The sequence below is a fragment of the Lytechinus pictus genome, chromosome 1 (genome assembly GCF_037042905.1).
Source record: "Lytechinus pictus isolate F3 Inbred chromosome 1, Lp3.0, whole genome shotgun sequence".
Lineage (NCBI taxonomy): Eukaryota > Metazoa > Echinodermata > Echinoidea > Temnopleuroida > Toxopneustidae > Lytechinus > Lytechinus pictus.
The window spans coordinates 31,645,665-31,668,500 of NC_087245.1; the positions used below are offsets into that span (position 1 = coordinate 31,645,665).

General features: G+C 38.0%; 1 protein-coding gene across 1 annotated transcript; it reads left to right on the plus strand.

Moving 5' to 3' along the window:
- Positions 1 to 3,759: 3,759 nt before the first annotated feature.
- On the plus strand, positions 3,760 to 18,106 carry LOC129265810 (cell surface glycoprotein 1-like). The gene is made up of 5 exons (XM_064100433.1): positions 3,760 to 4,030; positions 4,748 to 4,774; positions 5,299 to 5,352; positions 5,729 to 6,110; positions 13,240 to 18,106. Exons 1-5 carry the CDS (start codon positions 3,782 to 3,784, stop codon positions 14,370 to 14,372), a joined length of 1,845 nt encoding a protein of 614 aa, XP_063956503.1. The 5' UTR covers positions 3,760 to 3,781; the 3' UTR covers positions 14,373 to 18,106.
- Positions 18,107 to 22,836: the final 4,730 nt, after the last annotated feature.

The window sequence follows — 22,836 nt, forward strand, 5'->3', positions numbered from 1 at the left end:
TATATTGGCTTTTTAATTATGAAATATGGGCCCCTTTGTATAAACAGAATAGGGTTTGAGTGAGTGATTAATTAATGTGAAACGCGTCTGATTGGTTAATTTTTTATTTATTGTTTCTGCAACCTTTCATAATTATACAAAGTAGCAAAGAAAATACATAACACATAACAAAATATTTAACAAGAATAAAAATGTGAACAAGGTCATATTTTCTATAACAAAGATTCTAAAAGTTTGCAGGGGTTGCCACTATAAGCTTAGCTTGACTTTGTGGCAACCCCGGAAAAAATTACAAATCATATTTGACAATATCATCTAAATAAGAATGTGCAGAGTGGAAGGGGGAGGGGGCTGAGTAGGGAAAGAAACGCATGATCCTTACAATGTATTTTCATATTTTATATCGTGTTTTTTAATGATTAGCGTTAGGAAACAAAAGTGCAATGATCTTTATTTTGGCTATCGCAATTTTCGGGGCCCTGGATTGGTCAATTTTCACTTTCTGTCTGTGATCAACTTTCTGTGAAATATCAACCTTTCTAAACTCTCATTGTATTGTTGCTATCATAGTTTGACGAAAGAATTATTAAGCGACATATTATATCTTCACCACAAAATAATGCAATGAAGTGTTTGATTCTAAGAGAATATGCCTTAATTACACACAATGGCCATGTCAGATAAAAAAAAATAACTCCATTGACTATCTGTCTTGAAAGGGATTTCCTTGTTAAGTTTCACATTAAGTGTCCATTTTGTATGCTATCAAAATATTGTATTAAAACATGATGAAATTAAACTGTATTAAAATTCCTGTACTTTAAGTAATTAAGTATCTCCAGGGATAATGTATATCGTGCATTGAAATTTAATGACGTGTTGTTGGATAGACCATAACAGGAATAAATATATAATACCTTTCATTCTGGTTTTAAGAGTAAAAGTCTTTAAGCATTATGAAAACATTGACACCAGAAATGAATAAAAATTTGTCCGTAAAACATTGTAAAGCATAATTCCTTTACATTAATTAAAACATTTTTACTGTTATTCACAATAAAACAACCTTCTTTTGTTTTCTCATTGTCCCTTTCTCTTTCTATTAATATTGATATTATTATTGCTGTTGTTATTATTAATGTTATCATGATTGTTGTTTTTGTTGAATGTAGTTGTATATAATAGGAGGAGGAGAAGCTGTACGTAGTAGTTGTGGCTGTAGTAGTTGTGGTAGTAGTAGTGGTAATATGATAATAAACACAGCATTTATTATGCGCCCATCTATCTAGTAAACTATTTCGAGGCGCAGAGGGATGGAGGGATTACAGAAAGAAATGTTTGCTTGTGTGGGTGTATGGTCAGATCAAATTACATTAACATATTTAACAAAAGTAAGAAGAAAACAGAAAGGATTTTAAATACTTTTTAAACGCTTCAAGTGATTCAATAGTTGTAGTAGTAGTAGTAGTAGTAGTAGTATAGAAGTAGAAGTAGTAGTAGTAGTAGTAGTAGTAGTAGTAGAAGAAGAAGAAGAAGAAAAAGTGTTAGTAGTAGTAGTAGAAGAAGAAAAAGTATTAGTAGTATGGTAGAAGCAGTAGTAGTAGAAGAAAAAGTATTAGTAGTATTTATTAGAAGCAGTAGTAGTAGTAGCAGCAGCAGCAGTGGTAATATTGGTGGTGGTGGTAGTTGTAGTAGTAGTAGTAGCAGTAGTAGTAATACGTAGTAGTAGTAGTAATAGTAGTAGTAGTAGTAGTAGTAGTAGTAGTAGTAGTAGTAGTAGTATAGTAGTAGTAGTAGTAGTATAGTAGTAGTATAGTAGTAGTAGTAATAGTAGTAGTAGTAGTAGTAGTAGTAGTAGTAGTAGTAGTAGTAGAAACAGCAGCAGCAGCAGCAGCAGCAGTAGTACTAGTAGTAGTAGTAGTAGTTGTAGTAGTAGTAGAAGTAGTAGTGGTAGTTGTTGTATCAGTGGTAGTAATTTAGGATAAGGGTTTAATAATCAATTACATATTCTACAGCTCTTATTCAAATTCAAGCTCATAACATTTATTCAAGCAAGCAAATATGATATGGAACAAGTGACAGTGTACTCTTTTTGTTATGATTCGACACAATTGAGCGATGTTGAATAACTTGGTATCAACTTTATCTATTCATTCTCTTTAACATTGATATATTCAACGCTTGACTAAATGCCTTTTGCTCATACACAAGTATGGCAAATAACACTGCTGGATCTTTTAACATGCAGTTTCTTTCGAAAGTCAACTTCCGTGTTCTTTCAGGCATGGAATACAGCCACGAATGACCCATATATAATATTTTTAAATGGAATTAGCCCCATAAAATGAACTGTGGTTGATTATGCTTACTAATCGACTACAGAACATATACAAGGGACAAGGTGCACCCTGTATTGAAAAGGGGAAAAAACAGAGTCAAATGTTTATGAGATCTGGATTCTGTTTCATAAAGACTTAAAAACAAATTTGCAATAACAGTTAAAAGCTACTGGAATCCTTCAATCTGATTGGCTGATAGTAAATTTGTTATAAAATTGTGCATTTGTTATTTTAAGATTAAGAGTCTTTATGAAATGAGACCCAGGTCCCCATCCTACAAAGAGCTGTGTTTGATCTAATCATCTTGAACCTCATCAATATGGAAATCCCATCTTTGTCATCATTTTTCCTCCCTGAAATTTGGGAAATGTTAAATTCCTTGAAAATGGAAGCGCACCAAATTGTCAAGTCAACGATGAAGCGATGAACGTATGAGTATACACCATGTCTAGAAAACATTTAGAACAAAAATGCATTTTAGATGTTCGCGTTGCTGGCTTTCATACTTGTGGTTATAAATCGCAACGATTTGTAAGACGGGCCCTGTGCTCCATACCATAGGATTGGTCTGGGAGCTGATAGTCCGATTGACCATACACAATGATTATGCAATCATTGAATCCAGGACCAATAAGTGCTAAATTTTATGTCACGGGACACTTGGAGAGAAAAAAAAGACTCCAAAGAAGTTGGGCATGGGCGATGACTCGAAAAGCCGGTCACACCAATAACATCAAAAGAATGAGTTGAGATAGACCTGCGTAGTTCAGTGGATTCTGACTCCGATTATTCTCATTTAAAGTGTATAACTAAGAAATGACGTGGAAGCTTTAAAGTGCCATTCTGCCAGACGAGATGGTGAGATAGTTTATCTTGTCAAGTTATACCTTACCTGGCAAAATATCTTGCAAAGGCCATTATGAGAAATGGCGACTGAAAGATATCTTGCCAAGTTGTCACGGCAACCTGTATCTTTCAAAGACTTGACTTGGTAATATAACTTATGTGACGTTCTCGACAAACAAAGTGAATAATTTGCTACGAGTATATGAAACCGTGTAGGTCAAAGTTGGACGGTGGAAAACAACTGCTCGGTGTCATATTCTTACTGTTCTTATAGACATACCGTCCTCATTTTGAAAGGTTTTTTGTGGTGTTTAGCGGCCTTGTACATAGAGTTGACTCTGGTGCTAATTTATTGATTTGGTTCAACACCCAAACAGTCTGTGGAGTTGTGTTTGATTTCTAGGGTGTATGTTAAAACATGAGCTGAGGGTCTGGTCCTGGATCTAGGGACAACACTGGTGTCTGTTTTAATATTTTGGGGTGTTTTTTTACCGCACAATCAACATTGCTTCTTAGGTCTTCTTGTAGACACTATTTTTTCCTGAATATTTCTTCATTTTTTTTCTATCCAGGGTGCGGCCCAGAATGACACAAACATGACAACAACAGAACTTACCACCACCGTCGTGACGACTGAATTGCCTGAAGTCACAACCGACCTAATAACCACACTGACTACAGAGGAGAGTAAAGATAATGGTCTCGACAAATGGATCTATGGTGTAATAGCAGCTGGTATAGTGCTCCTAATAGCAATCATAATTATCATAATATGCATCAGGAAGAACTGTAGCAGCAGAGAGAAATGTTGTTGCTGCTGCAGAGCGTCCCAACCATCGCCAGTCGTAAGTTCTCGAATCAAATGTGATTTTGATATGCTCAGAAATTCATGTTGTAAGGTCAAAGGTCATATGAGGTCAACATTAAATTTGACCTGCAATACGCTGACCATACATCACAGGGTACATTGTGCTGCGGTCACAGCCAAACTTGAATAATGGATGTACTTTGGACAGATTTTTGTTATGGTGCCTTTAGTTAAGAGGTCACATGTTCAGGCCTTAGGCCATCAAAGCCAAAGTTCATTTCAGGTCAAATGTTTGACAAAGTGTATTTGATTGCAAGTCTCTTTTATAAAAGATATTTTGCTAAGAAAAACAAAATCAAACTCTTGATCCATATCCTGCACTGATGGGATTACATTTGTGTTAGAGTGCCATTAGAGGTCACATGGTGAGGTCAAAGGTCATCTTAAGGTCATATGATCTCTGACCCAGTAACCCTGCTGAAAGCAAACTTGAATGTAGCTGACTAAAAAAAGGTCTCTTGGTTTCTATTTTCGCAGTTGCTTGGCCAAGAAATAGCTATAACGCCTTTCTAGAATAGATGATGTAATTATCCTCGCACAACTCATTTTATTGGACATGTATATCTTAATGTTTAAAGTGTCAATAATGATATATATCCACAAATCTACCAAAAGGCAGGGAAATAATATCTACTTGCATCTTATCAAAAGAAACATTTCCATTTTATTTTCTCTCTTCATTTGTGATTTACAGGATAAGGATTTCACCCAACCAGATAATGTGAGTTAAATCTTCACTCTTTAATTTTTGTATATATCAACACACTGTTTGACGATTCAGAAATTTTTAACTAAGATTCAGTTTCGTAAAAAACATACAACATATACATGTAATAGCCATGCATAATTACTAAATGGCTGCCTTGATGAATGAAGGAATGAATAAATAAACGAATAAATTGATATGATGAATATGTTTAAACGTAATGGTAAAAAAAAGGAGAAAAATAGAGTGATTTTCTTTAAAATGATGTAGACTACAAACTCCATAATGTGAAACAGAGTTCAATCAAATCAGAGTTATTCTATTTTACAATCAAGATAGGGAGGCCTAATGTGCTTTAACTGGCAGTTTGTAAATGCTTATTATTTTGTAAACAGAATATTGTCTCTCTGCCTCCCCCCTCTCTGTATATATATTACATATATATTTCTCTATATATATATCCTCCCTATTCCTATATGCCTTGCTTTTACTCCCTCTTTTCCAATCATTTTTCATGAATATTTCTTTCTATCTTATAGTCTAGTCACGGTGTGAATACAAGATTTAATGGAGGAAACCCCAATAATTTTCAGGTGAGGTATCATAACTGTATATCATTGATGATCCCCACTTTGCTGTCAGAATCTGTGTTAGTATCACTTAGACACTAACACAAACTTGAGTACGAAACTTGTAGCATGGTGTGCAACCTGTGAGAGAACAAGCAAAAAGTGCAGGTCATAAATTGATGATTTCTATAAAAATTATTGATTTTGTGATAGATTTGGCATGTAAATCTTAAGTCAGCATGCTGCCAATGAAGACCTGAAAATTGTATAGAATCCATGAAATACCATTTTTGTAAAAATTGTTGGTGCACCTCTGCACCAACCTCCAAAACACCCACCGGTAAGCCAGTCCTTTCAAGTTTACACATCTTACGCTTCTTTTTTCCTTCTCTTATGACAGGGTGACACGCAAATTGAAATGGATCCTCGACAAACTGGCATAGATGACCCTATATATGTAAACACCCCAATCCCAGCATTCGAGGCCCAAGGGAATCCTGGTTACTCCCACTCGCCACCGGAGTCACCCCTGGATGATGAGATGCCCAATCTTCCTCCGCCGTCTCCCCCTCGAGGAGCAGCTAGCTTCCCCATGGACACCCATCACCCAACCGGAGGCATCCCATCTCCTTTCATAGCCTTGCCAACCTCCCCTCTAGATGAATTCCCTGATAGATCTCCTCCAGCAATACCTCACCAAGGATCAACGGACATCAAGGCAGAACTTAATAATAAACCGAAAAAGAAGGATAAGAGGAAGAAGAGCAAGCCCAAAGCACCAGGCAAGTAGCCATTTTTTTAAAACCAGTTTAATACTGTAATTCCCTTAAACTTTGTACAGGTACCACCTGATTCTAGATGGCAGCGGGTTAAGATGTTACATTTCAATTCTCAGATATCTGGACATCACAATTTCATTTATTCATTATTTGATTTTTTTAATTGTTTTAATGATATCTATCTTTAGTTCTCACATACTAACAATGTTTTATCTAGTGATAAAACTCCTCTACAAATGGCAAATGATTTGAACTCCTTCTTCGCTAGTATTTGCACCCAATTACCCCCATTGGACTTGTCAAAATTACCTGCATATCTTCCCGCGATGTTCCCCCCACCTTTGATAAAGGTGCATGAAGTTTATGCTCGTCTCAAACGCCTCAATGCTTCAAAGGCAACGCAACCTAATGACATCCCTATTAGACTGATTAAGGAATTTGCATTGGAACTTTCTTCACCCCTCACTAAAATCTACAACGATTGTCTACGTTCTGGTTATTTTCCCTTGATTTGGAAGAATGCTTCAGTTTGTCCCGTCCCGAAAGTTCCCAATGTGAGTGATTTCTCTCAACTAAGACCGATCTCAGTAACGCCAGCTTTCGCAAGGATCTTTGAAAGTTTCCTAGCTGAATGGCTTACTTCAGACCTTGGACATCGCATGGATTGTTCACAGTTTGGCAACTTGAAAGGTAGTTCCATCAATCATTACCTTGTGAGCTTGTTAGATGTCCTCCAGCGCAATCTTGATAAGCAAGGGCACTATGCAAATCTATGTGCTGTTGATTTTATGAAGGCCTTCGATCTCATAAATCACACATTAGCTATCCAGAAGCTGATTGGTTCTGATGTGGATACCTCTATTCTTCCAACGGTCTGCAGCTTCCTGACTCATCGCTCTCAAGCAGTGCATTATCAAGGAAAGACTTCAAGTGCTCTGGACCTCACTTGCGGAGTCCCCCAAGGGACAAAGTTGGGTCCTGTCAATTTTCTTGCCATGATCAACGATGCCGCTTTGACCACTAATAATCGTTGAAAATACGTGGATGACCCGAGTCTTCTTGAAGTTGTTCGGAAGAACCAAATTGGTGCCATGCAGAGCCATATTGATGCCCAGAGCGATTGGTGTGTTGAAAACGATGAAATTGAAACCTGAGAAATGTAAGGCTATGCAGTTCAGCTTCATGAAATCTCCCCCTCCTAAAGAGCCTCTTCATATCAATGATTGCCGTCTGGAATGGGTGGAATCCTTGGTGTTACTTGGAATCACAATCCAGTCGAATCTTAAGTTTGATCGTCAGGTTGAGCTCATGATCTCTCGTACAGCGCGGCGTTTTTATATTCTTAATGTTCTTAAGAAGCATGGTGCAAGTGTAGATGATTTGGTGACCATCTTCAAAGTCTACATTCGCCCACTTTTAGAATTTGGATCACCAGTTTGGAGTTCGAGTCTTACTGCGTTCCAGGTGGAAGAACTAGAACGTGTTCAAAAGCGAGCTCTACGCTGCATTGCATTCCCGAATGTTCTACCTTATTTCGATCAGCTTACGTTGTACGGACTAAAAACTCTCAAAGAACGTAGAGATGACCTCCTGCTTCGTTTTGGACTTGGGTTACTAAAATCTGAGCGTCATCGAGATATGCTCCCCCCTACCAGAAGATCTCAGTCCCGCTCGAATGTCCAGCTCCGGAACTCTGAATGCTTGGACATACCATTTGGCAGAACTTGAAGATACAAGCAATCCGCGATACCACTTATTGTATCTATATTGAATTCACAATGATTGTATTGATTTTGTTGTATTTTTTATATTATCACAAACCTTGCTCAATTCCTTTATTTTTACTTTCCTTTTTTTTCCCTTTTCTGATCTTTCTTTTCCACTTTTTTTATCCTTTCTTACCCCCTTCTTTCTTCACTTTCCTCTTTTACTTTACCTCAAGCGTGTAAATGAGCTTACTGTGATTTTGATTTTGTGCAATATTGAAAGCTTGTTACTGCCATATTTTACCTTGTTAATATTTGAAATTGTAATGTTTTCTGAACCGGTTTTTATTCCCCGGCAATCCGGTGATTTGCACAATTTTTATTTTTTGGATCAAATGAATGTAACAGTTAACTCTAATGTATGTATATACTCAATTTTAATTCGTGCCAAGGCCCATCTTTCTTGCCTTTATCTCATCGACCACACATTTCACCTTTTTTTTCTCTTCATTGACGTATTCTTGGCATTTTTTTAAATCACTTACTGCTATATTTTTACAAGGTTTTAACCAGCTTTGCGTCCATATTTTCTTACTATTTTTACCCCTTCTGTTGGTCTTCTTTTCCATATCTTGCCTTCATCTGCCCCTCCTTTACCTTTCCTTTCTGTTTCTTTCCTCCCACTCTTTTCCCTTATCACTCTTTTTTCATCATTCATCCTATCCCATCCTCTCTTTTTTTTTTCTTTCTCTTCCTTTTCTCATTTGCTTTTATATTTATGATTCCCATAACATTGGTTTCCTCTCCCTTTCTCTGTTTCCCCTTTATTTTTGTCCCCGTACTACTTGGTTATACTGTACATGTAATATAGCATTTAATGCCCTAGTTGCGCTCTGTTCGAATTACACTTTCACACTTCTTGACGTTTGTACATGCTTCTTTGATCAATATGTTTCTTTTTAAAGTTTCTTTTTTTTCTTTTGGTATTAGTATCCCTAAATTAGACCACAAAAGAGCCAATCTGGAATAAAATTATTGGAAATGGTTTTTTGACTGATTTGAGTAGGTATGGGTGTCAACATTTACCAAAAAAAAGTTAGGAGGAATACGGGTTGGGGAAAGTGCTTTTTTCAAGGTCAAAGGTCAATTACCTTTTTGTATATACTGTATAATGGTATCTCTGAGATGGAAAGGCACAGGTTGGTGATAATGGTGTCAAAATGCACAAATTCTTACCAGAATATCAAATAGAATAAAATTAATTACCTAGAATGCACATTTACCTATAAAATTCAAGGTCAAAGCCTTTCAAAAGGTCAATTACCTTTTTACATTATATATCATACCGTATAATGGTATCTCTGAGATGATAAGGTACGTGATGGTGATCATGGTGTCAAAATGTACAGATTCTTACAAGAAGATCAAATAAAATAAACTTAAGTACCTAGAATGCACATTCACCAATAAAATTCAAGGTCAAAGCTTTTCAAAGGTCAATGATCTATTTACATTATATACCATACTGTATAATGGTATCTCTGAGCTGAAAAAGCACAGGTTGGTGATCATGGTGTCAAAATGCACAGATTCTTACTAGAAGATCAAATATAATAAAATTAAGTACCTAGAATTCACATTCATGCGTAAAATCTAAGGCCAAAAGTCAATGACCTTTTACACTACATGTATATATACCACATTATATAATTGTATCTCTAAGATAAAACGGCGCAGGTTGGTGTTCTTGGTGTCAAAACACACATATTCTTACAGGAAGATAAAATAAAATTAAGCATCGAGAATGCACATTCACCCATAAAATTCAAGGACAAAGGTCAATGTCCTTTTTAACATTAGATAATAATAATGGTATCTCTGAGATAAAACACCGCAGGTTGGTGATCTTGGTGCCAAAATGCAAAGACTTGTACAAGACAATTAAACAACACTAAAATAAGTATAAAGAATAAACTTTCACCCTTGAAATCCTACATCAGAGGAAATATATAATCTATATCACATAAAAATAACCCCAAAAAAATGTTTGTGTTCATATTTTATTTCTGAATAACGTAAATAACCATGGCTAATTTGTAATGAAAACATGGAGGTTTCATAATTTCGGTCTGAAATAATGAAGGCCATGGAGAATGTATTTAGGGGTCAGATGTCAATGAGCCCTTTCCAAAATATCAGTGGAAATTTAAAAAATGTTGATAACCAAATAACACTTTTTCATATACTGCGATGCATTGCCAAAAGCACTGAAAAAATAAATAAAATCAAGTATATAATTTGAAATGATTTTTATTTTAAGTAGCAGCATTTAATGCATCATTATATCTAAATCAAGGTTGTCATGTCTTTTCTCTCCAGCGATAGGCCACTCACCTCAATTCTATAATAAATACTATAAACTATTAGCTTAATCTTTTGAAAATGGATAGGATAGGTCTAACTCTCATGTCACAGCTAGCATCATCTGAGAGCATTTCCAAACAGCAGAGGGATGATGATGATGATGAAATGAAGGCCATCATTAGAGCTGCAGCTTCTGCCATACATGTAGTAAATTACATATATATCAACTTCAACAAAGGTGAATTCCCGTATTATTATTCATTACCTTTCATCAGTTCATTGCGAACTGCCAGAATCTCTTGTGATGCTAATGTTGCAGGAGAAAACTTCATATCTGCTCTCTCCCGTACGTCACCCATGATGCTATTTCTACTAGATATTAGTATGTACAAGGATCATGTTTTTGGTCCAGAACAACTGATTGCTATCATGCACAAATTAGGCATATAACAATGAAATTCAAAAGGAGATAATAGCTTACAAGTACACATCCATCGACCTAACAAAAGTCCTACAGCACCACTTCCAGTTCTTGAGAATCAAGCTGTGCAACATATCAGTCATAATATAGATCCTGGTCTGATATCCCTTGACAGAACGTAAGGCTTTCATTGAATGGGCCAGATAAAAGTCTTGAAAATGTCAGAAGGTTTTCAAGAGTTCAATTACTCTTTGCTGAAGTTGAGACACTTAACTTCATCTATGACAAATTAGCTGCAGCTCTAATGATTGCCTTATTTTAATTCTTCGTCATTGTCCCTGGCTATATGAAAATGTTATCGGATGATGCTTGCCCTAAGAGTTAGGCCTATCCTTTCCATTTACAGATTAAGTTATAGTATATATATATATATATATAGTATTGATTGTAGCATTTGAGGTTAGTGACCTATTGCTACAGAGAAATTAGTACCTTGATTTAGATTTATAAAATGCATATCTAAATGCTACTACTTTAGGTAACTTCACCATTGTCACCATTTCAAATTATATCACACATGATTTTTTTACACTTTTGTCAATCCATTACAGTATATTATAAGAAAAAGTGCTATTTGATCCAATTTTACCTCGGACTTGTATTTTGACATCATAATTGGTCAAGGATTCAACTATTAAATTTGTGTTCTTTTTCCATGCGGGTCAGTCTTTTTTCCATCAGAATCACTATACCTACAATACATGCCACAATCACGTTATATCGACCTATTTACTTAAATTCCCTGACGTTATTGACATAGTTGATTGACCTTTAACTCCTAAATATATTTTCCATGGCCATTTTTTATCCTTATTTCAGAATGAAATTATTTAATAGACTTCCAATGTTTTCATTACAAATAGTTATCTTTCTTTCTATTATTTACAAATAAAATGTGAATATAATGGATTAATTTCTTTTTTGGGGGGAATCATGCATGGATATATAAATATCTATCAACTTTTGACCTTTGACTTTGGATATTGGATTATTCTGTATGATTACTTTGAGTCTTTTTTATCTTCTTGCAAAAATTGCTTTTTGCCATCAAAATCACCAACATGCAGCGTTTTATCTCAGAGATACCTTTATATGATATATAGCCTATGTAAAAAGGTTATTGACCTTTGACCTTGAACTTTATGGATTAATATGCATTCTAGGTGATTAACTTTATCTTATGTGACCTTCCTGTAAGAATCTGGGCATTTTGATACAACGATCACCAACCTGTGCCGTTTCATCTCAGAGATACTATTATACAGTACGATACATAATGTTAAAAAAGGTCATTGACCTTTGAAAGGCTTTGACCTTGAATTTTATTGTTTAATGTGCATTCTGGGTACTTAATTCTATTTAATTTGATCTTCCTGTAAGAACCTCTGCATTTTGACACCAAGATCACCAACCTGCACCTTTTCATCTCAGAGATACCATTATACCGTATATGGTATACAATGTAAAAAAAAAGGTAATTGAGCTTTGAAAGGCTTTGACCTTGAATTTCATTGGTGAATGAGCATTGTAGGTACTTGATTTGATTATATTTGATATTTCTGTAAGAACCTCTGCATTTTGAGACCAAGATCACCAACCTGCACCTTTTCATCTCAGAGATACCATTATACCGTATATGGTATATAATGTAAAAAAGGTCATTGAACTTTGAAAGGCTTTGACCTTGAATTTCATGGGTGAATGAGCATTGTAGGTACTTGATTTTATTTTATTTGATCTTCTTGTAAGAATCTGTGCATTTTGACACAATGATCACCAACCTGTAATATTTTATCTGGGAGATACCATGATACAGTATATTTAAAAAGGTCATTGACCTTTGACCTTGAAAAAAAGCACTTTCCCCAACCCGTATTCCTCCTAACTTTTTTTTGGTAAATGTTGACACCCATACCTACTCAAATCAGTCAAAAAACCATTTCCAATAATTTTATTCCAGTTGGTTACTAATTACGGGATACTATATATCTTTTATGATTGTGTAATATGATTATCGGTTGGTTGTAATTTTTTGCTTTTATTTCATCTTTATAATATTGTAATTTGCCTTTGTTTATACTGTGCACTGGATTTTTCAGTCTTTGGACTGTTTTGCCAGTTTTCTTATTGAATAAATACCATACTACTACTACTACTACTTTCTATGAGTTTGTGAAATATGAATCGCGTGATAAATTGAAGAATTTTTCCAGCAAGACAATCACAATGGGTATATTGGTGTTTTGCTGACCTTGCTGAAGTTAGCAGCTCTGAACTACAGTCTCAACTAACCATCTTTGGGGTGGGGATGGGTTCTTGCAATGCAAAATTATGCCAGGGAATATTAAAAATGTGCAAACCAGACAAACGTGATGCAATTCAAGTTTAGTCTGTCTTCTTGTGTAAAATTTAGCAATTTGGATAAATGCCTTAAGAAACTGATTATTTTCATTAATATATCAAGGATCCTTCAGAAGTGTGTAGTAAATTTTTCATACAATTATCAATCCCTATATGATCTTTAGTCAGTTTTGATATCTTAGTATTTCAAATGTATCATCTCCTTTGTTAATCTTTGCAGAGCGTGTCATCGATCCAAACGAACAGATAAGGGAGGATGTTCCTCGAGGACCCACTAGTCCACCTAAATTTGATTTCAATCCACATCTTCCAGGGCAGAAAAATGAGGGTGATTTTGGAGAGAATTATGAAGAGATGTCGCCCATACCCAGTAGCCCTGTCAGAGGAATGTCCCCCAGGCAGCCAAGAGATGTGGAGTTTGGTGAAGACTACGAAGCTGTTGGTGATGAAGGTGATGACTTTGATGGTGAATATGAAGTAATGGATCCAAATGCACTCCCTCAAAAGCACAATATTCATACGCCTTCTCATTTTACGGGAAAACGCAATCAGCCTCCAATAATTTCACCCCCTGTGCCATCAGAAGATTATGGTGGTGATTATGAAGAAATGTCCCCCAGCGAAAGACCAAGGCATCCAAAACCAGGTGGAGATATCGAACATCGTCCACAGATACCAATCCCTTCTCACAAGGGGGATGATGATTTTGGTGGGGATTATGAGGATGTCGACAAGCCCTTCATCTTGCCGAAGAAGAAACCTCCAAAGGCCAAACCTAAAACTCAAAAGAAACCTATGAAGGTTCCAGTGGTAGAGGATTTTGGACAGAACTACAGTAACACAGGCCCCGGTGCCATCTCTTCTAATACCGCAATGGAACGACGCCCACCATCTCTCCCCTCTTCAAATTTCCCCAAAAGTCCCATAGCGTTACCAAAAGAAGAGCTGCCACCTCCCCCTCCTGAACTTGATCCGCAGCCCTCTTCACCATCACACCAATTTGATTATGGGGGACAGTATGACGATGGTGAATTGAAACCAACTAAGAAAAAGCCGCCAGTGTTAAAACCCAAAGTAGCCATCAAACCCAGTATTGGCAGTGCGACACTTCCGGTTAATCCCAAGCAGCTGAGATCACCGATGGAAGCACGGTCATCTGCCACTCTTCCTCCTATATCTGGGAGCAGTGAACCGGGAGAAGAGGCAGAAGAAGATGCAGTTTACATGAATTACTCACCAGACCAAAAGCAGAGACCCACAAAAGATTACTACAACCTTCCTGTTCCAGCAAAGAAACCCAAGGAGATTATCAGTAGCAGTGGGTATTCATACTTCAGTGAACTTCCAAAGTGATGTAGCAGTTGGTGTGAGCATTGATCAGGGAAACCCAAGCAGATCATTGGAGTTTGCTGTACCTTGGTAAACTCCCAGAATGATTGCTCTGTAATTACTTGGGTGTTGATTCCGACTGCAGCTGATGTTCCCAGAGGACTAGACCCTATGGTGTTAAAATTACACACATTAGAGTTTGAATAGCAAAGGTGCCGTATAACACCCATTCAGTTGTGTTGAACTAACACCAAACTTAAAGATTGGAGTAAAATGACTGGTGTGGTCATCTATGTGCACTGCTGAACACCACAGTTTTTGTTGCGTTGAATTGAACTTCAATCATGGCTGCTATTCATAAAGTCAAGAATTCCATCATGTAAACGTGTTTAAAAGTTAAGTTGTTCTAATACTTTCCCAGAAGCCACTTGTTTTGATAACAATTGTTTTTTTAGCTTACATGGGTGCTTCTCAAACCTGTTTACATGAATTGTTTATAGGTTTATGACTAAAAAAGGATGTCCTGCATTTTGAACCAATTGGACTTCACACCACCTGTTATATTTTTCACCTAATATTTTTCTGGTAGTTATTTTTCAAGACTTTAATCTGAGTAATATGTCAACACCTATGACCACACTTGTCTGCAATCAGACATCTGCCTGACATAGCAACGTCAGGTTCTTGCTCTATGATTATACAGATGAAAGATGGAGCGATAAGAACCAAACATGATTAAAGAGGTGGGGCGGGAATATATCTGGTGCTGCAGGGGCTTGGGAAAGACTTGATGATTTCTTCTTGTATATATTATTCAGTACTATTCATTTTGGTTCCTACAAATGGAGTATTAAGTACTGAGAACTCATTTATGTAGTTTATTATTAATTGAAATTGATGATGATGATGTTGACGATGTTGATGGTGATGATGATGCTGCTGCTGATGATGATGATGGTGGTGATGGTGATGATGATGATGGTGGCGGTTGTGGTAGGTAATGATGATAATACCCAAAATGTTATGGTGCCATATGTATCTATTTAAAACACCTAAATTCAAAGACTCCTCCAATGCTGGCCTGTTGGCGCTTATATACAACTGTTCCCCATTTGATAGGACTTGCTATGTAGGCAAATTTCCTCTCCTAAATGTCATTGTTATTACAAGTTATTAGACGTGAAAGAGTATCAAAGTCTGGTAGATAGCACAGTTACCACAAATAATAATGCTTTTGAATGAGGTTTCTTCAATTCATTCAATCAGCAAGCTCGAGTCAGGCACTTTTACTGTAATCAGTGTGACCATGAGCGTGTCTGGGGTCGATGGAAACCTTAGAGGCAGATGGACTTCCAAAGGCCATTAATACCTTTTGTCAGACAACCTGCTACTGTCGATCCTCCTTTAAGTATGTTATTTAACATGTTGGTTGTCTTTTACTGATAGAGTAATGCATTTTAATTGATCATGGAAGATCAAAGGTTATTTATACAGATTGTGGAATGTTTGAACAAAGGTTTCTTTCTAAACGATAGCATGTAATATGAGCCTAGGTGAATATCGGTATTAAAGATATTTGAATGACACAGAGACATTATGTTTGTAGCCTGAAATACAATGATTTCATCTCAATGCACCCATCAGCAAAACCGAGAGCGCAATATCATTTGGATTTATCAATGTGATCAAACTAATATCATGAACATTGAGCAAGTTTGGACCCTTCATATTATGTCAAAATGGAATTTGTATTCCCCTATTAAAAAAGATCCACTTCTATTCTTTCTTTTTAAATTGGATTAAGCTAGAAAAGCCCCTGTACTCAGTGGATGTCACCCGGAGTCATTGAAATCAAAAGTATTGTTTACATTTGATAGCTCAACTATGGCGGGCTAAATTTGACACAAGTTGTATGGAAAAAAAAAAAAAAAATTTAACTGTGATTATGAGGCAAGGGGTCCATTTCACAAAGCTGTTTGTAGGTTTACACATGACATTGCAACAGTCTCTCAGTCATCACAATATTCAAAGTAACGTAAGTTCACAGTTAAGTCGCAGGGTTAGTTTTGTGTATTTTAAATGACTGAACTGCAAGGATATATATTTATTTATTTTACAGAGAAATAATTCATACCCTCCGTTTCATCACTACTCATTTATTCTCCAAGACGATGAAATTGAAATATCGTGTTGAGAAGGAAGTTTCGAGATAGTGTACAGCTTGAACATATAATTTTTTCATTGACCTGATCTATCATTTAAACTTTTTAAATGCTGCAAACTCAAGTAGTTGGATATCGTAAAAAAGTTTGTAGATCTTAGGATTATTTTATATTGAGTTTGCCATTGATATGATTCCTTGAGTTAGCATTTAGAAGGAAACAAAATCTCAACATTGTGTTGTCCAAGCTTCTTCTTAGATTTATGCTCGTAAATTTATGAATGCATATTTTATGAGAAATCGAATATTGGGGAGAAAGTAGTTCAACAAGGATCTTGGCTCATGGTGGTTGTACCCAGACCTATGCATCAATTTTTTGCTTTTGATATATATTTTGTTGTCATGTGCTTCATTTATCATAGCCATTTAAATGGTCCTGTTGGCAGTTATGCACCCTGCCTACTGGTAAAGCATGAATTCTTGTAGGTAAGCAACAGCTTAATGTCCTATCCGAGGGACTTGATAATGAGGATTGTCCTTTACCCCTGGGTATTGTCCTATATACCCCTGCACCAACTTAGTCTCGAACCTAGGTCATCAGAGCCCGAGAGAAATGCTCTTTCAATTAGACTCCTTCTCGTACAATATATTCATATTAAAGATTTTTTTTACCTCAATCTGTATTTGTAGGCCCACATGTATATTTCTAATTGTATTGCATATTGCTGAACCTTTTTATTTCTGAATACAAGGAATTTTTTTTTATTTGAAACCATTAACACTGAATGATTCCTTTGGATTTTTCTAAATACCATAGTTTCCTTATATAGCCCTCCATCTAGAAAATTCCATCTTGTATATCCAAAACATAATCAAATCTGATCAGATATACATGTTTTCTTTAAAACAAATCTTTGGTGCATGTATCATGCTAACATGCTATTTTACTAAAGGGACATGTAAGAAAAATGACATTAGATACTTTATAATGTGCCATAAATATAACTTGGCACAGGTATGAGGAAACAATGTCTTTATTAAAAAACAAACTGAAGAGGTCGAGTTCATTATGCATGATCTATTCATACTCTAGTGATGTGATAATTCATATTCTGTCACGACATACAGTTTTAATGGTCACAAAGTTATTTTAGGCTGGACTTCCTCAGTACTGAACTGTTCTTTTATTTTATGTTCATGTTGCAGACTAAATCATAGTCTGTTGAATATATTCCTATATCAACAGACATATATATACACCAAAGTCTGGAAGTTAAACAGGAATTTGGTAATGAAAAGCAGGGTAATTTATAATCATTTTGTGTGACTATGTGTACTTCCTGTAAACCAAAAATATATATTTATTGTTTTATGATACATAGTGTAGGTATACATTGTAACATATTAAGCAACATGTATTAATTTCCCACCTCTTAAAACATTACCTGATCAATTTGTATATTAATCTGGTTCTATAAACGTTTTTACCATTTATAGTAGACGTAGTAGCAGGAGCAGCAGCGGTAGTATTGGAGTAGTATAAGTATAGTAATATGTCTAGCAGTATTTGCCTAAGCTACTACTAAGCCTGTTACTATAGAAGTATATGTAAAACGGGTAGTATATTACCAGTTGTCTAGGTGGGATGGTTAAGAAGCCAGTAACAAAAACTTGTGCAAAAAAAGATCAGTGCGATCAAACACTACGTACACGAAATTAGATTGTCCTAATAGCAGAGAGCATTTTGACTTCAATGCTATAGATACATTGACTTTAACATGCATACCCCAGCACTTTTCTGCAATGATTAAGTACTATCTTTCAAAGTAAGATAGGACCATATATATATTATTGTTGAATTTAATTACAAAAAGTAGTGAGTATGTCCAAAACAGTTCTGAGATTTTTTTTCTTTGATAAAAATTAAAGACGAAGATATTTTCAGACGTCATTAACACACATGTTTTCTTTTATGCAATAATATTTAGTGAAAATGATTTTTGAACTATTCCTGTATTACTTGTATTACTGTGGGACATGTTTCCATAGCAGTTGCATTTTTGTTGGGCAATATTCTTAGCTGTGTCTATTGCTACAAAGATGCATATTGCACATGTACTTATTGTCAGTACTTCAATGGGATTTTCAACTGTATTTTATATCACTACTTTGTACTTTTTACACAAATATTATCAAATTATATATTCAAAAGAAGAATCTGTACTCATATTATTCCTATACATCATATTATATGTACCCAAGGTACCCAAGAATATGCGTACAAACTTTTGGAGAGTTATACATTTTAATCAGTATGAAATGTAAACTTTATATTTGTATATCGGAATAGGCATATGGATGTTACAGTTTTCTAGTAAAATTTGTTTTTGATGGTCAAAAGCAGTTTATTTTTATGTAGATGAAATATACTTTAGCTATGAACTGAGTGTTTTAATGAAATAAATTTGATCACATTTGTAAAAAAAAAAAAAAGGTTATGTGAATACATATTTTATTTTGTGTGGATTTACCATGACGATATTTTATCACGCAGACAGTTTTTAGCAACTGATAAGATGGTTCAAATACTGTTGGTTAAAACAAACTGCATGCAAAATGAATTGAGATTTTCTTCACCAACAGTTGGTTAGTTCATAATTTAACATGTACAAACACACTGGCCCGAATTCTGAAGTCAGGTGTAACTTAGACCATGGTCTAACTCTGTGCTAAAACTATGGGAAGCCAAAAAACGTAAAAAAATCAGCTCACATTGTATATTTCTTATATGTACTATTTTGTTTCCCTTTGATTTCATAATGAAGAAAATATTTAAGTTATCATTTTGAGACAGTTATAAATGATTTGAGTGTCATAAGAGTTTCCACACACAATTGCTCATGTGCACACCTTCCCACACTTAATCAGCTCCTGTGTATACCCTCCCAAACCCAGTCAGCTCTTGTACACAACCTCCCTCAATCAACTCATGTGCGCACCCTCCCACACTCAATCAGCTCATGTACACACCCTCCCACACTCAATCAGCTCCTGTGTATACCCTCCCACACTCAATCAGCTTATCTACACACCCTCCCACACTCAATCAGCTCCTGTGCACACCCTCCCACACTCAATCAGCATATCTACACACCCTCCCACACTCAATCAACTCATGTGCACATCCTCCCACACTCAATCAGCTCTTGTACACAACCTCCCTCAATCAACTCATGTGCGCACCCTCCCACACTCAATCAACTCATGTGCACATCCTCCCACACTCAATCAGCTCCTGTGCACACCCTCCCACACTCAATCAGCATATCTACACACCCTCCCACACTCAATCAACTCATGTGCACATCCTCCCACACTCGATCAGCTCCTGTACACACCCTCCCACACTCAATCAGCTCCTGTGCACACCCTCCCACACTCAATCAGCTCCTGTGCATACCCTCCCACACTCAATCAGCTCCTGTGCATACCCTCCCACACTCAATCAGCTCCTGTGCATACACTCCCACACTCAATCAGCTTATCTACACACCCTCCCACACTCAATCAACTCATGTGCACATCCTCCCACACTCAATCAGCTCCTGTACACACCCTCCACACTCAATCAGCTCCTGTGCATACACTCCCACACTCAATCAGCTTATCTACACACCCTCCCACACTCAATCAACTCATGTGCACATCCTCCCACACTCAATCAGCTCCTGTACACACCCTCCACACTCAATCAGCTCCTGTGCACACCCTCCAACACTCAATCAGCTCCTGTGCACACCCACACTCAATCAGCTCCTGTGCACACCCACACTCAATCAGCTCCTGTGCACACCCTCCCACACTCAATCAGCTCCTGTGCATACCCTCCCACACTCAATCAGCTCATCTAAACACCCTCCCACACTCAATCAACTCCTGTGTATACCCTCCTACACTCAATCAACTCATGTGCACATCCTCCCACACTCAATCAGCTCCTGTACACACCCTCCACACTCAATCAGCTCCTGTACACACCCTCCACACTCAATCAGCTCCTGTACACACCCTCCCACACTCAATCAGCTCCTGTACACACCCTCCCACACTCAATCAGCTCCTGTGCATACACTCCCACACTCAATCAGCTTATCTACACACCCTCCCACACTCAATCAACTCATGTGCACATCCTCCCACACTCAATCAGCTCCTGTACACACCCTCCACACTCAATCAGCTCCTGTGCATACACTCCCACACTCAATCAGCTTATCTACACACCCTCCCACACTCAATCAACTCATGTGCACATCCTCCCACACTCAATCAGCTCCTGTACACACCCTCCACACTCAATCAGCTCCTGTGCACACCCTCCAACACTCAATCAGCTCCTGTGCACACCCACACTCAATCAGCTCCTGTGCACACCCACACTCAATCAGCTCCTGTGCACACCCTCCCACACTCAATCAGCTCCTGTGCATACCCTCCCACACTCAATCAGCTCATCTAAACACCCTCCCACACTCAATCAACTCCTGTGTATACCCTCCTACACTCAATCAACTCATGTGCACATCCTCCCACACTCAATCAGCTCCTGTACACACCCTCCACACTCAATCAGCTCCTGTACACACCCTCCACACTCAATCAGCTCCTGTACACACCCTCCCACACTCAATCAGCTCCTGTGCACACCCTCCCACACTCAATCAGCTCCTGTGCATCCCCTCCCACACTCAATCAGCTCCTGTGCATACCCTCCCATACTCAATCAGCTCCTGTGCATACACTCCCATACTCAATCACCTCATGTGCACACCCTCCCACACTCAATCAGCTCCTGTACACACCCTCCACACACTCAATCACCTCATGTGCACACCCTCCCACACTCAATCAGCTCCTGTGCACACCCTCCACACACTCAATCAGCTCCTGTGCGCACCCTCCCACACTTATCAGCTCTTGTACACACCCTCACACCCAATCAGCTCCTGTGCACACCCTCCCACACTCATCAGCTCCTGTTCACACCCTCCCACACTCAATCAGCTCCTGTACACACCCTCCACACTCAATCAGCTCCTGTACATACACTCCCACACTCAATCAGCTTATCTACACACCCTCCCACACTCAATCAACTCATGTGCACATCCTCCCACACTCAATCAGCTCCTGTACACACCCTCCACACTCAATCAGCTCCTGTGCACACCCTCCAACACTCAATCAGCTCCTGTGCACACCCACACTCAATCAGCTCCTGTGCACACCCACACTCAATCAGCTCCTGTGCACACCCTCCCACACTCAATCAGCTCCTGTGCATACCCTCCCACACTCAATCAGCTCATCTAAACACCCTCCCACACTCAATCAGCTCCTGTGCATACACTCCCACACTCAATCAGCTTATCTACACACCCTCCCACACTCAATCAACTCATGTGCACATCCTCCCACACTCAATCAGCTCCTGTACACACCCTCCACACTCAATCAGCTCCTGTACACACCCTCCACACTCAATCAGCTCCTGTACACACCCTCCCACACTCAATCAGCTCCTGTACACACCCTCCCACACTCAATCAGCTCCTGTGCATACACTCCCACACTCAATCAGCTTATCTACACACCCTCCCACACTCAATCAACTCATGTGCACATCCTCCCACACTCAATCAGCTCCTGTACACACCCTCCACACTCAATCAGCTCCTGTGCATACACTCCCACACTCAATCAGCTTATCTACACACCCTCCCACACTCAATCAACTCATGTGCACATCCTCCCACACTCAATCAGCTCCTGTACACACCCTCCACACTCAATCAGCTCCTGTGCACACCCTCCAACACTCAATCAGCTCCTGTGCACACCCACACTCAATCAGCTCCTGTGCACACCCACACTCAATCAGCTCCTGTGCACACCCTCCCACACTCAATCAGCTCCTGTGCATACCCTCCCACACTCAATCAGCTCATCTAAACACCCTCCCACACTCAATCAACTCCTGTGTATACCTTCCTACACTCAATCAACTCATGTGCACATCCTCCCACACTCAATCAGCTCCTGTACACACCCTCCACACTCAATCAGCTCCTGTACACACCCTCCACACTCAATCAGCTCCTGTACACACCCTCCCACACTCAATCAGCTCCTGTGCACACCCTCCCACACTCAATCAGCTCCTGTGCATCCCCTCCCACACTCAATCAGCTCCTGTGCATACCCTCCCATACTCAATCAGCTCCTGTGCATACACTCCCATACTCAATCACCTCATGTGCACACCCT

Excerpts from the sequence above, each read along its gene's own strand:
- LOC129265810 (XM_064100433.1), top strand. The coding sequence starts at position 3,782 with ATGACAACAACAGAACTTACCACCACCGTCGTGACGACTGAATTGCCT. Across the intron at positions 4,775-5,298 it reads ATTTCACCCAACCAGATAAT|TCTAGTCACGGTGTGAATAC; the intron begins GTGAGTTAAATC and ends TCTATCTTATAG. Across the intron at positions 5,353-5,728 it reads GAAACCCCAATAATTTTCAG|GGTGACACGCAAATTGAAAT; the intron begins GTGAGGTATCAT and ends CTCTTATGACAG.